At 43.2% G+C, this 13,421-nt stretch overlaps 1 protein-coding gene across 1 annotated transcript in view; it reads left to right on the top strand.

Moving 5' to 3' along the window:
- Positions 1–6,864, top strand: part of map3k12 (mitogen-activated protein kinase kinase kinase 12) — a gene marked incomplete at both ends in the record, with an annotated part of 28,065 nt that extends 21,201 nt beyond the window's left edge. Inside the window, 2 exon segments of the mRNA XM_083769882.1 lie at positions 6,677–6,737; positions 6,740–6,864. Coding sequence (XP_083626008.1) covers positions 6,677–6,737; positions 6,740–6,864 — 186 coding nt within the window.
- Positions 6,865–13,421: the final 6,557 nt, after the last annotated feature.

Here is a 13,421-nt window from a genome sequence, read left to right on the forward strand (position 1 = left end):
ATACCCATTTATATGAAATAATCCAACCGCAACTCATCTCCCCGCAAATCACGTGTCACCAGTGAAATGCATGTTGGGACGGACACAGATTAATACTGGGACGCCTATACTTTTGTGCCCAACCCAACTTCCCAAGACCATCTGTAAACAATTCCCCCCCTATCAGTAATGTGATCTATTACATCGCACACTGAACATGATTTGCTGTTCATATATTCAGAACGGGTAAGGACTAGTGGAGACAATTTACACATTGACCCTTCTAAGCCCCGTGCACCCACTCGTGGGTGCATGTTAACACCCCAATCGCCCGTCCTTTCTATTAGCGCCCAATGTAGCGGACCCAGCTGGCCATGAAAAGGTTGAAGACTTGACTGATGATTTTTAGGTTGCTTTATTAGTGAATCACCGTAGAACTGGGACAGAAATAGAATACAATATATCAATCATAAATCACTACAATATAATCCATAAACAGTTCCAATCTCAGGCACAAAATACATTTTCCATGCATCACTAAAGTAAATTACACAATACATAAACAGACTTCTGCATACATTTTCACAATAATACCAATAACAGTGCAAGCAAATCAATAAAATACCTTGTCCCCCTTTCCAGCTAGGTGCTATATTCTGTGTGTGACATCAGTTCGTTCCATGGTTAGTTGGCATTTGACCGTTCCTTTGGCCTTCCTTTCCTTAGCCATCCACATAACCAACAAACTTCAGCCACACCATTTGTGTGCTGTCTGTTTCAAGCCTTCTCTGTACTGAGGCAGCATTTCCTTGTTTTTAACCCCAGTGCCACAGCTGAGCTGAGTCCCAATCATCTGATTCTCATCAGCTGTGATCAGTTGTTAGCACAATGTCTTCAAATTAATAGACTTCCTGTTCAATGCCTCACAACAATGTGAATATATACTAAACAATAAAAGTATTACCTGTGGGTCCGTTACACTCCCACCAAAAATCATAGTGAATTTAAACTTGGTATAAAACACAATGATTTTTCTTCCAAATTAGGTAACCCCAGACACATTTAATAGTCTCAAAATTGAAGGTAGGTATAGACGGTACAATTCTTCTCCCACCATTAGGAGCCCTCCCACCTTGAATAGACCAGCTCCAACTGTGACATCCTCAACATTGACCTTCTTGACCATAGTGTCCTGATCGTGCTTGTACCTTTCATCCTTGAGTTTCCCTTTGGCATGTTTACGTTTCTCCGAAGCCTGTTGAGAGACTTCTGGTTCTGGGTGTAGAGTTGATGCAACCTTGTGTGAATCTGCTGCCACAGTGGAGTGGTGGCTCCTTATGGGATTCGGACTGGGAGACAACTTTTCTCTGGGCATGCGAGTTTGGGCTGGTTTGTAGTCATCAGCCTGGATGACTGCATCTTCCTGCTGCTCCAATTCACCCTTCTGAGCCTCCAGAGCACTCGTCTGTTGGTCCTCTGGCTCCTGTGCGGCAGCCTGGAGCATCCTCTGCTGCTCTCGCTCCTGTGCGGCAGCCTGGAGCATCCTCTGCTGCTCTCGCTCCTGTGCGGCAGCCTGGAGCTTCCTCTGCTGCTCTCGCTCCTGTGTGGCAGCCTGGAGCATCCTCTGCTGCTCTCGCTCCTGTGCGGCAGCCTGGAGCTTCCTCTGCTGCTCTCGCTCCTGTGTGGCAGCCTGGAGCATCCTCTGCTGCTCTCGCTCCTGTGCGGCAGCCTGGAGCTTCCTCTGCTGCTCTCGCTCCTGTGCGGCAGCCTGGAGCTTCCTCTGCTGCTCCCGCTCCTGTGCGGCAGCCTGGAGCTTCCTCTGCTGCTCCCGCTCCTCTTCCATCTGCTCCTTCCGTTCCTCTTCAATCTGCTCCTCCCGTTCAGCTTCAATCTGTTCTGTGCAACTCCTCCCCTGCCTCTTCCTGGCAAGCTCTACTGCCGCTGCCACAGATGCAGAGTGATAGCTACTCTTGGTATCAACGTGTGATGGAGTACGTTTAAAAATAGAGTGAAAAGGATCATGGACAAGCAGTCCATAAAAACAATCCTGCATTCCCGTTCCAAATTCATTATCAACAATTCTATCAAAAATAACTTCAAAAATGTCCTTCGATATAAATTTACATCGATCTACTCTTCTTCTCACATAATCATCTGGGGTGCCATGTTTAAAGATGTCAGAGTAGAGTTTAGAAATATCCTTGCACTTAACCAAAGTGTCAAGGACAAGTCCTGGGTCGCTCTCAGCAATGTTGGCCTTTAACTGTGTCTTTGTGATCCATGCAATAACCTTCCATTGATCATACATAGATAGAAGCCTCTTTACCTTATTCTCAACAAATTCTAGATCTGCATTGTCATCTGACTCATTCACCATCATGCTAATGTCTGCCATTTTGGATTAGATTTCAATAAAAAGTAAAAAACAGGCTATGGGTGTGACTGAAAATAAAGACCTTGAATATAATAACCGTAAACAAATATACCTTTAACTTGTATTGTAAATTCAACACCTTAATGTATACAAAACCTTTGGCAAAATATGTATCTTCACTGGCGTGTACATCATAGAACCACAAACTAAAATTGAATTCAGCTATCCTTATACTGTGAAAATGCACATTGTAGCAGTCCTTGTTTCGTAACGTTCCATTCTGTTGTGCGTGTTTGTGTTAATGCAATTGTTCACCGGATCCATGCAACAGGGTTAGTTGAGTTTGGTTAATGGCAGCCCCAGAGTGGGAGAAGTCCATTTTCTTGCAGGTGGACGCAGAGATGAGTGATGGAGTCCATTCCGGGTAAAGTTCTACTGTAGCGGACCCAGCTGGCCATGAAAAGGTTGAAGACTTGACTGATGATTTTTAGGTTGCTTTATTAGTGAATCACCGTAGAACTGGGACAGAAATAGAATACAATATATCAATCATAAATCACTACAATATAATCCATAAACAGTTCCAATCTCAGGCACAAAATACATTTTCCATGCATCACTAAAGTAAATTACACAATACATAAACAGACTTCTGCATACATTTTCACAATAATACCAATAACAGTGCAAGCAAATCAATAAAATACCTTGTCCCCCTTTCCAGCTAGGTGCTATATTCTGTGTGTGACATCAGTTCGTTCCATGGTTAGTTGGCATTTGACCGTTCCTTTGGCCTTCCTTTCCTTAGCCATCCACATAACCAACAAACTTCAGCCACACCATTTGTGTGCTGTCTGTTTCAAGCCTTCTCTGTACTGAGGCAGCATTTCCTTGTTTTTAACCCCAGTGCCACAGCTGAGCTGAGTCCCAATCATCTGATTCTCATCAGCTGTGATCAGTTGTTAGCACAATGTCTTCAAATTAATAGACTTCCTGTTCAATGCCTCACAACAATGTGAATATATACTAAACAATAAAAGTATTACCTGTGGGTCCGTTACACCCAAGACGAAGTTTTATCCAAAAGACGAAGTTTATTGATATGAAAACGGATTGCATCGCTCCACAGCCTGGGAGCGCCTGTTGCGCGGGATTTATCTGCATAAATAATCGATCATTTCAGTAGCAAGAGCTTGAAAATGTCTTATAAATCTTGTCAACAAGGCCTGCAGTAGGCTATGCAATGGAAGAAAAATAAATAAATAACGTAAAACATGAGGAAATGTTAGAGGGAGAAACTCAATCAACTTTACAGAAGTTGTAATGTAATGCATGGTCAGACTACGGTGATTAGTATGATTGCCATCACCTGGGCAGGTGAGTCTTGTAACTTTCCCGACAATACACTGTGTATGTGTTAAACAGCACTAATAACATTGCCAGCTATGAGGTGACGGAAGCTTGCCCAGTTTAGCAACGGTTGCTAAACTATTTGGATTGGAATTGGACAATCGCTTTATTTAGCAAAGGGTACATTGTAGGCATTTAGCAGACACTCTTAATCCAGAGCGACTGACAATAAAGCATCAAATGCAGAGAGACAGACAGTGTATAATCTATAGGATCATAGGAAAACCAAGACACTAGCATCAGTCTAAACAATATACTACCAAAAGATTATAATCTGTATATTGAAACTATATAAACTATGCCATGTAAGCAAGTGCATATGTCTAAATGACATGCTACAGGTAAGAGGTAAACAGTAAAGAAACACATCAAAGAAATATACATATAAACATGCAAAAATAGAAGGGAGGAAAAGATATCAATGCATTGGCATTCCACACAGGCCTGAACATTCACAGTTCAAACAAACAAACAAAAACATGACCGGTCCACAGGGAAGGTAAGTTGTGCATAGACCCCAAGCCCCCAGTAAGGCTATCCAACGTTGAAGCAGCCAACGCTCCGGTTCAGTCTCTATCCTTTCATTACTCTATGATAGACACACCAGAGTCACACTGAAAACTGGAGCCTTTTCCCTGAGTGACGGACACAGATAGACTACTGTATCTCTGGCTGACGCAACACACCGGCTTCACGGATTGGCCAGAGGCGTCACATGACGTTTGTACCACTGTAGAGATATAAGAGATAGCGTGTGGTTGACAGAACTGCATTCTGGGACAGAGACGGAGAGTCAGAACTGCATTGTGGGTCAGAGAAGCAAGAACAACCTGATGTTAGAATGATCCGCTGGTCTGTCCGTCTGAAAGGAGGAGCAGAGGGATGTCGCCATGCAGCTGTGGTGCTGCAGGACAAGCTGTACTGCTTTGGAGGAGACAGTGATCCCATTGATGTTCACGTCTTCAACACAGTGTCTTTATGCTGGAGGAAGCTGACCCCAGGAAGAGGTGGAGGACGCCACCTAGAGGTTCCATCCAGGCGCTCTGACCACACAGCTGTGTTGGTTGAAGATATAGTCTACATCTGGGGAGGATCGAGTCCTTACTGCAATGTGCTTTATGCATTTGATGTTGACGCCTACAGATGGTTCAAACCCAGGGTTTCTGGCACTGTTCCAGAGGAGAGGTACTACCACTCAGCCTGTGTGTTGGAGAAGGTCATGTTTATCCATGGAGGATCCACCAAGCTGACTGGATGGACTACTGACATGTACAAGTTGGACACCAGCACAATGGTCTGGACTTTAATTAACACCAGAGTAACTCAACCTACTGCTACATACTTTCACTCTTCCACCATCATCGGGACAAAGATGTTTGTATTTTGGGACTATGGGGACCACCTCAGAGTGTTTGACACAGAGACCAACCTCTGGCTGAGCACACCATCTCCACAGCCTCATCCAGAAGAACTCTGCTATCATTCAGCATTTACCTACAATGGAGAGCTGTACATATTTGGTGGCTTGCAAAATATTGATGTGTGGAAATTCAGTCCAGAGACCTTCTCCTGGAAGAAGGTTGAGCCCAAGGGAAAGGACTGGGAACGATGTATGAGATATGCTGCTGCATGCACGGTGGGAGATCGTATCTTCCTCTTTGGAGGACTAATCTCACGTGGTGACCTGCATGTCTTAGACTTCAATCCGAGCCTCAAGACATTATGTAAGCTAGCAGTTATTCAGTACGGTCTGGAGCAGTCGGAGCTCACACACAACATCAGGTGGGAACTGGCAGCCATGACGACCAACAATAACAACCCGACGACGCCGACATGATAAAAGCGTGCCTAAGATAAAGAAGGAAATATAAATAATAAAAATCACACCTGTGTGAAGTGAGGGGCGCTAATATATTAAAGTCTAACTCAGTCATGTTGATTAGGTGATGTAGAACAAACAGTGCCAACACAAACATTAAACGCCATTAACAAAAAAGAGACAATATGACGCAAACAACACATTATGGCGTAAATGTTCCCTTCAGTGTCAATGCGTTTACTAAAAAAACTTTGAACGAAAGACAAACATTAAACCTCTGTATAGGAAGGGCCCCTCAAAAATCTGACAAATTCATAAAACGGCAAAAAATAATTACACTTGTGTGAAGTGAGCGGTGCCTTGTTTGTCTGGGGCACCCGTCACAACTGCCCCTCCCTACCTACCCTACCCTACCCTCCAAAAAACCACCCACAGCCTCAGATCTGAAAATATATTCCTAGGTTCCAAATACCAACCATGTACAGTTTGTACACCATGGGGGACCGAGCAGGCCTTCCTTCTGCTGGGCAGCAGCACGCCTGTGGAACAGCTGTCCTTATATGGACCCGACAGTACCGCAGACAATGGAGTCTTTTAAAACGGGCTTAAAAACGTTTTTATTTTTCGTGTTGAACTGTTGTTTGACACACAGGTGTGATTTTCTTTTTTTTCTTGCATGCCATGCAGCTTTGTGTGTCTGTGTGTATCACAGTGATGATTTGATTGGTTGAGCACGGAATGTCACATCACATTCATTCCGCTCTTAAAACTGTTTGCGAGCCATAAACGTCAAGACGTCTAATTGCCAATTAAGTACCGGATGCCACGGACGACAAGACGTCTTCCCATTGCTGTTCCTTGGAGTGGTTGCACCACTCAAAAATCTCTCTCTCTCTCTCTCTCTCTCTCTCTCTCTCTCTCTCTCTCTCTCTCTCTCTCTCTCTCTCTCTCTCTCTCTCTCTCTCTCTCTCTCTCTCTCTCTCTCTCATCTCTCTCTCTCTCTCTCTCTCTCTCTCTCTCTCTCTCTCTCTCTCTCTCTCTCTCTCTCTCTCTCTCTCTCTCTCTCTCTCTCTCTCTCTCTCTCTCTCTCTCAGGGTCGGGGGTTGTGTGACGACTCGGACTGCGACAGCGCTGAGTTGGACCAATCGGGCAGCGGGAGCCCAGTCGCCCCCCCAGCGCGGGTGCATGGGTGCCCCCCGGCCTGTCCCAGACGGGACCCTCCCCCCAGCAAGGCCCGGGATCCCCCCCTCAACAGCAGAGCCCTCAGACGGGCCCAATGTAGAACCACTGACTAGACGCTTAGCCCTTAGCCAAGGCCCACTGACTACCTTACAGCCAAGACCCTCCGACTACCTTACAGCCAAGACCCTCCGACTACCTTACAGCCAAGACCCACTGACTACCTTACAGCCAACAACCACCTTGCTGTTGTTGGAACAGCTCACATGTACAGTACAGTACAGTACAGTACATACAGTACAGTACAGTACAGTACAGTACAGTACAGTACAGTACAGTACAGTACAGTACAGTACAGTACAGTACAGTACAGTACAGTACAGTACAGTGGTTCTCAAACCATTTCATGCCAAGGACCCCCAAAATAATAATTGGCCGCGGACCCCCATCTCAAAAATATGTTGTGCAGAGGGACCTCCAGAAGCAACGGTTTCAGTTAAAACTTGTTACAGTTAGAACTTGTACATCCGATATTTTGAATAGTATAAAAGTATAAAAATGGTTGAAAAAAAAAATGATATTATTGCTGAGGAGCCCAGTACTTTGAGAACCAAATGCAGTACAGTACAGTACAGTACCTGTACAGTACAGTACAGTACAGTACAGTACAGTACAGTACAGTACAGTACAGTACAGTACAGTACAGTACAGTACAGTACAGTACAGTACAGTACAGTACAGTACAGTACCACACAGGAAAATAAAGGTGCCAACTGGAACCGAAACGGTCTCTCCAGAGTGACGCCATAGAAGAACCAAGGTTCTAGAAAGCAGTGGTTCACAACCTTTTTGGTTGCCCCCCCCCCCCCCCCCCCCCCCCCCTTAAACATGCACGGGCACACATACCGACTGAGACCGCCATCATTCCACTCATTTTTAGCTGTGGACGTAAAATGACCATGTACATTATGGCGCCAAAATGGAGGAGGATGATTTATGGATGCGATGTGGGTCAGATGTAATACAGCCTTCGTTTCAGTACGTCTCCGTGTGGCAGAGAACCTATTGGCCTATTGGCCGAAATACTCAAGTAAACCTTAAAATTGTGCTTAAGTTAATGTTACTTTCCGCCACCGACACATTCAGATTTCCATTCCTACATTGTATTATTATTATTATTATGTATAGAGCACCGAAGTCTGACGTCACTTTCAGTAGAGGGCGTCAGTCCCCAGGTTCATGTATGTTTAGTTGCATTGAAATCCCCATTGAGGCGATTTGAGATCGCCTCATATAACAACTGTGTTTGAAAAATAAACATGTCACCCCGGCCGCTTCACTCATATGGATATGAAGAATCAACTGACTGAGAGAAAACGCTAATGTCACTGCTGCTGAATTAGTTACATTTTCGCTAGAAGCAGACTGTATCATATATGAGTGACTGACTGTTGCAAATGATACAGAGACACCTCCCTGACAATAACGCCGAGACAGCTTGTTTATGTTTGGACCACAACGCTTATAGTAGACGATATTAAGATCACCCCATGTTATTCTCCATAGAGAAATTACTTCCGCGAACCAGAGGAATCGAAGGGATGAGAGAGTTACGTCAGGACTTCGGTGCTCTATTATTGGCGACCAAACAGATTATTTGACGACCCCCTCAGGTTGAAAACCACTGCTTTAAAACCTTGACCACGCAACAGTACACTTCAAAGACAACATGCCCGACATTGGGACCATCAAATGGTTCCTTTAAGCACTGGTACCTCACCGGACAATACAAATAAATAAAAAAGGTTCTCTAGAACCACTGAGAGGAACATAAATAACCATTCTTTCTTTAGCCTTTTAAAGAACCATTTATTAAGAGCCATTATTTTTCTGTGTGTTCACATTTATGACGAGTTGACTTGCGTCTCATGGGTGTGTCATATAGCACGCCGCAGGGTTCTATTTGTAAAAAGTTAAAAAAGAAGGTGGGGGTCCCTTTCTTAACTCTATATACTTTGTCGAATAGCAAAGTAGCAGATCTACAAGCTCTCAACTCATCACGATGCAGATATTGCAAAGTTGTGGATGTGCCATTGTAGCTATTTTAGATGTGTGTGTGTGTGTGTGTGTGTGTGTGTGTGTGTGTGTGAGGGCGGGGGGGGGGGGGTGGCCGGACATACAGCTGCTGAATGACCAGAGGGGGGGACGGGGGGGTTATCAAAACCAGAGGCATTCCCGAGCCACCCCAAGCAAATGGAACCCTGGGACGTCCCACATCAGACAGCATAGAATATTTGTCACGAGTTCTCATCTGATCTTTTTGGCAGCTTAATTGTGACATCATGGTAAAGATGTCTTTGGCTTAACGTGCACACCGCCAGCTCCAAATCTCAGTCCTAACTCCCAAAGGACGGTGTGTTGGATCAGTGGGGTTTGCCTGTGGTGTGGACGAAGCCTTTTTTAAGTTTCATAGTGTGTGTTAATTAGGCCAATTACACTTAACGCCTGATGTAGGCTAGACCTCGACGCACGGCGGTGTCGAGCAACACCGTCATGTGACAAAGTATGAATTAGACTTTTTACACTTTTACCTTTAGCCACTGCTCCAGTTTAGCAAAAAAATGTACTAAATAATCTCCCACACACAGACACACACACAGACACAGACACACACACACACACACACACACACACACACACACACACACACACACACACACACACACACACAGACACACACACACACACACACACACACACACACACACACACACACACACACACACACACACACACACACACACACACACACACACACACACACACACACACACACACTCTGTGGGAGACAGCCTGATGTTCCAAACACTTAATGCGTTCAGATACTAATAAATAATAATGTAAATATTCATTACATACCAACGTGAAGAAATATTAAAATTTATTTTATGTGTAAGATAAAAAATATATAATTAAAAATGTACAAACTAAATGGTATGCAGCCCTACAAACAAGTGCATGACTATACATACATGTTTATTATTTATGGTTGGGATGTGTCCGTTTTATATTTTGTGAGAAAGTTTACACTTTTTTAAATCCTGAAAGTATTACTTCACTATTTGTTTTAATAAATATTGATGTTGACACTCAAAAAGAAAAGAAAAAACTACAAAAAAACAACATGAATGATGTCAAAATGTAATGAACTGCTCATGTAAACATCAAACATGATGCTTAAAAGGCACGTTTTGTAGAACCAGGTGCAGTGCAGAGTATGGGTTTTTATGCCGTTCAGACTATGGGTTTTATTGGTAAGTCTCCCATTGGCTTAGAGGCAGCCGAAAGGCAGCCAATCGTGAAAAGTGTCCACTAAGGTCGTTAGTACGGTCGACTTGCTAGTAGAGAAGTTGGAAATGTAGTCCAGGGAAAAAAAAAGAAAAAAAAAAGTCAGCTGACAGGGGGTTCCAAATGGCCCCTTACACGTGTAACTCAAAGTGTGCAAATATTTGACCCATAATCAATCAGACAGGCTTCTTTAAAACCACTTATTTTAAAGTACCACTTCACTCAATTGAATCGGTCCTCACTAATGTTCATTCATGGCATAATATACACATTTACTCACTCACTGTGTTTCAGAGGTGGGCACTGGCAGTGACATCATCCAAGTCAATAGAAACTACAGCCTCTCTCTTCCTGGACAGTTAGCGTAGCTGAATTAGACGTTCTTGCATATACAAAAAGAAAAACAAACAAACAATGGGCTCTATACACAGAATAACCCTTCCTACTTCCTCTTCCTACTTCCTACTTCCTTCACAGGTGTTACCGATGATACTAATTAAGGCTCTGTTCCTTAAGCCAAATTCCAATACCCAGAATCTCGGCTACTCGCTCACTCTCACTCAGTCACTCCAGCAAGGTGGTGTTATGGTGGAATTGGTGACCTGCTGAAATATGTGACAACCGTGTAGACAATCACATAATGTAAATGTGTCCTAATGTCAATTGTTGCAGTTTGTTCATTAGCAGAGTTCAACCTAACTGTATTTAGGCCATGTATTTAAAGACTTCCATGTAATAGTTGTGTGAACAAGATGGTCACATATTTGGCAGGTCACCAATTTCACCGTCATTTGCCATGCTGGAGTGAGCGAGTGTGAGTGAGCGAGTGGCCGATATATTGGGTATTGGAATTTGGCTATAGTGTGCTGCAGTGGTTCTCAAACTTTTGAATAGAGGGTATACTATGGGCATGCATACAGTGAATGGCAGATCGAGTGGCAAATCAAGTGGCAAAGTGAGTGACCAAGTGAATTTAATGGTGTTTAAAGTAATTTCATGCAATCAAATATGACTTTTCTGTTTGGATGTCTGGGCTGTCAAGGCCAGAAAGTAGTTTTTTGCCACTCAGTAGGCATTCCCGCAGTCTTCCAGCATGTATGATGATGATGTCACATGCATACTCTCTATTGCAATGTCCCCATAACTCTGAGACCCCTTTCCCACCTACTATACGCTATAGGCTATACCTATATTAAATTGTTTATAGGATAAATATAAGTAAGTGATAAACCCTGCCACAATAGTAGCTTTTTCATATAGAATGCAAAAATAATTTGTAATACAATAAATCGGATTGGAGCTCTGGCTCATGGACTAAGAAGCACAAAGAACTGAACCGGTTGGGTCTGAGTGTACGAATGGAACCATACATGTACACTCTCAGCTACACTCTCGTACGGGGCCATGGATGATGGAACCCACACACTCAAGGACACTTTGACACCCACTGGGGTAGCAGAGTGTTTCCAGTGAGCCAACACTCACCCTGACTCTGTTTGACCAAAATGGAACAGAGCCTTCATTAAGGCTCATACATAGTCTGGATTTTCGGTGGTTAGGTGACCACCGAACTACAACATGACGTCACGAGCCGCGGTGAAGAGCAAACCACCGCCACCGCTCCAGCCCTTCTCTCGGTTTTTACTCACCACCGCTCAACGTTATTTCAGATGCGGTGGTCAGCTCACCACCGGAGTAGTGGTCACCTCACCACCAAAAATCCAGACTATGAATAGGCCTTTAGTATCATCGGTGGTAACTCCTGTGAGGCTGTGAAGGAAGGGGGTTAGGGTCCCAAAGTTCTTAACAAAATGGTGTGTACAACTGTACATAGAGCCCATTAAGTCTTAACTGGAAGGACAAACCTGCCTACTGATAGGTTTCTGAACTGTCCACAAGTCACTTCTGAGACAGAGAAAGTAGAAATTGTTATCTTATACTGAGCATTAGTGAGGAGGACCAATTATATGAAGATATGGTTGAAAAGGGGAGAACCACTCCTTTAACCATCCTTTAATCCGTTGATTACAGCAGAGAATGAAATACTGCTCTCTGGTGGTCAAAAGTATGGTTTGAATTACATAGTTGTTTTTATACAGCATTGCACATTGTATCTGTAACATAGGAATTATATCAAAATCAAAATATGAGCAACAATAAATAATGTATTGGTAAAAAAAAACAGCGTATGAAGTTTGTTTAAAAATACAAATATTGATGAATGAATGTTTTAAAGCTGCTATAAGCAATGTAAAAAAATATGAATTTTTTTTGGTATTCAGATTTCAGACAGCAATGCATGGATAAAATGTTCCCAAAAAGATGAGCCTCTGTGACACATCTAGGGGCCACAATTTGCATTCAAAGATTTTCCTAGCTTTGTCATTGGTCGATTTCCCTGTCTACTTCCTGATTGGTTAGTCATTTCTGCAGGGTTTTTTTTTCCAGACCAATGACAAAGTTTCTAGGACAATCTTTTAATCCAGATTGTGACACAGATTTTGTCAGACAACATTTTTGGGGGAGCGTTTTACTCATTGCTGGCTGTGTGAATACCAGAAAAAAAATATATATTTAAATTTTTGACATATAATTGCTTATAGCTACGGTACTTTAAAGCAGACAGCCAGAATAGAAATGCACCCATCTCCAAACTCACTTAGCAATGTTCCAACCTGTACAATCGTCCAATAATCTTTGATCACTGCAGCACAAGGCTGCTGTACTTTATACCTCATACTTTAAATGCTTAGTATGAGGTATAAAATACAGCAGCCTTGTGTTGCTAAAACAGAAAGATTGGGTAAGACTGACATTATGTATCTTTCAGGACCTTTCACTGCTTTGTCTCAACCATTACTCTATGGCTCTGGTGCGGTAGATTTGGACATTATTTTTCTTTGGAATGTTGCCACTACTGTTGGAGCAGCCATAAACTACACAGGTTCATCCCGATGTTCTGGAGCATCTTTGTAATGTTAGTTAGTAAAAAGCAGGTAAAAGAGTAACGTTTGAGGCAGACTAACATCAGTCACTGTTCCATTCACTGTAATAGAAGAGGTGCAGGTTTAAACCATTCTGACCGGGCACCCATTTTGGTGTTAGCATCATGTTATGCTTTAGCTATTTAAAAGTAGCAGATCTACAAGCTCATATCGCGCCACCGAGTGGCGCGATACGAGCTTGTAGGTCTGCTATTTTTGAAAAATCGAAGAACGACTGACATTTTTAGAATCTGATCTCAGGTCAGAATGGGTTAAACCGCAGATATGTCGTCTCCACCTACAGGAAATACATTGCCTGCGACCATGA

The sequence above is a fragment of the Protomyctophum parallelum genome, assembly GCF_964188405.1.
Source record: "Protomyctophum parallelum genome assembly, chromosome: 7".
NCBI lineage: Eukaryota > Metazoa > Chordata > Actinopteri > Myctophiformes > Myctophidae > Protomyctophum > Protomyctophum parallelum.